General features: G+C 51.5%; 1 protein-coding gene across 1 annotated transcript in view; it reads left to right on the forward strand.

Moving 5' to 3' along the window:
• The first annotated feature begins 230 nt into the window (after positions 1–230).
• Positions 231–474, forward strand: part of LOC104466421 (oxidation resistance protein 1-like) — a 13,892-nt gene continuing 13,648 nt past the window's right edge. Inside the window, exon 1 of the mRNA XM_010079819.1 lies at positions 231–299. Coding sequence (XP_010078121.1) covers positions 231–299 — 69 coding nt within the window. The remainder of the gene's footprint in view (positions 300–474) is intronic.

The following is a 474-nucleotide window of genomic DNA, read 5'->3' on the forward strand; positions in this document are numbered from 1 at the left end:
TCCCGGCAGCCTTTCCTCCCCTGCGCCATCAGCAGGGCCGGCCCAGCCGCCCCCTGCTGCACCCTCCTTCGTTTGTGCCCTGCCACCTCCTGTCCCTGCTCCGGGGCTCTGCCTCTGCCGGGAACCCGTAGCAGGTACCGACAATGCTTTCAGACAGCCCGCAGTGATTTTTTTTTTAATTATTATTATTGCTATTTCTTTTTTGGTCTCATTGTATTTTTGGAAGGGAAATGTCTCGTCTCTGCAGTGGGAAGAAGGGAGGAAGGCACCAGCCGGTTAAGGAGAAGTGCGCTCCTCTGGTACCGCATCCTTGGCGTGTTGTGGTGCACGGACAGTTTCTGGAAGTTTACATTTCAAATGTGTGAACAGGGTGCTAAGTCACAAATTTTCGTTACTTTTAGGGGCATAATCTAGTTGCTGGCATTCTGTTAGCATTAGATAAGAGAAACTCGTTCGAGCATGAAGGGGTTCAGC

Source organism: Pterocles gutturalis, unplaced genomic scaffold (genome assembly GCF_000699245.1).
Source record: "Pterocles gutturalis isolate BGI_N339 unplaced genomic scaffold, ASM69924v1 scaffold27644, whole genome shotgun sequence".
Taxonomy (NCBI): Eukaryota; Metazoa; Chordata; class Aves; order Pterocliformes; family Pteroclidae; genus Pterocles; species Pterocles gutturalis.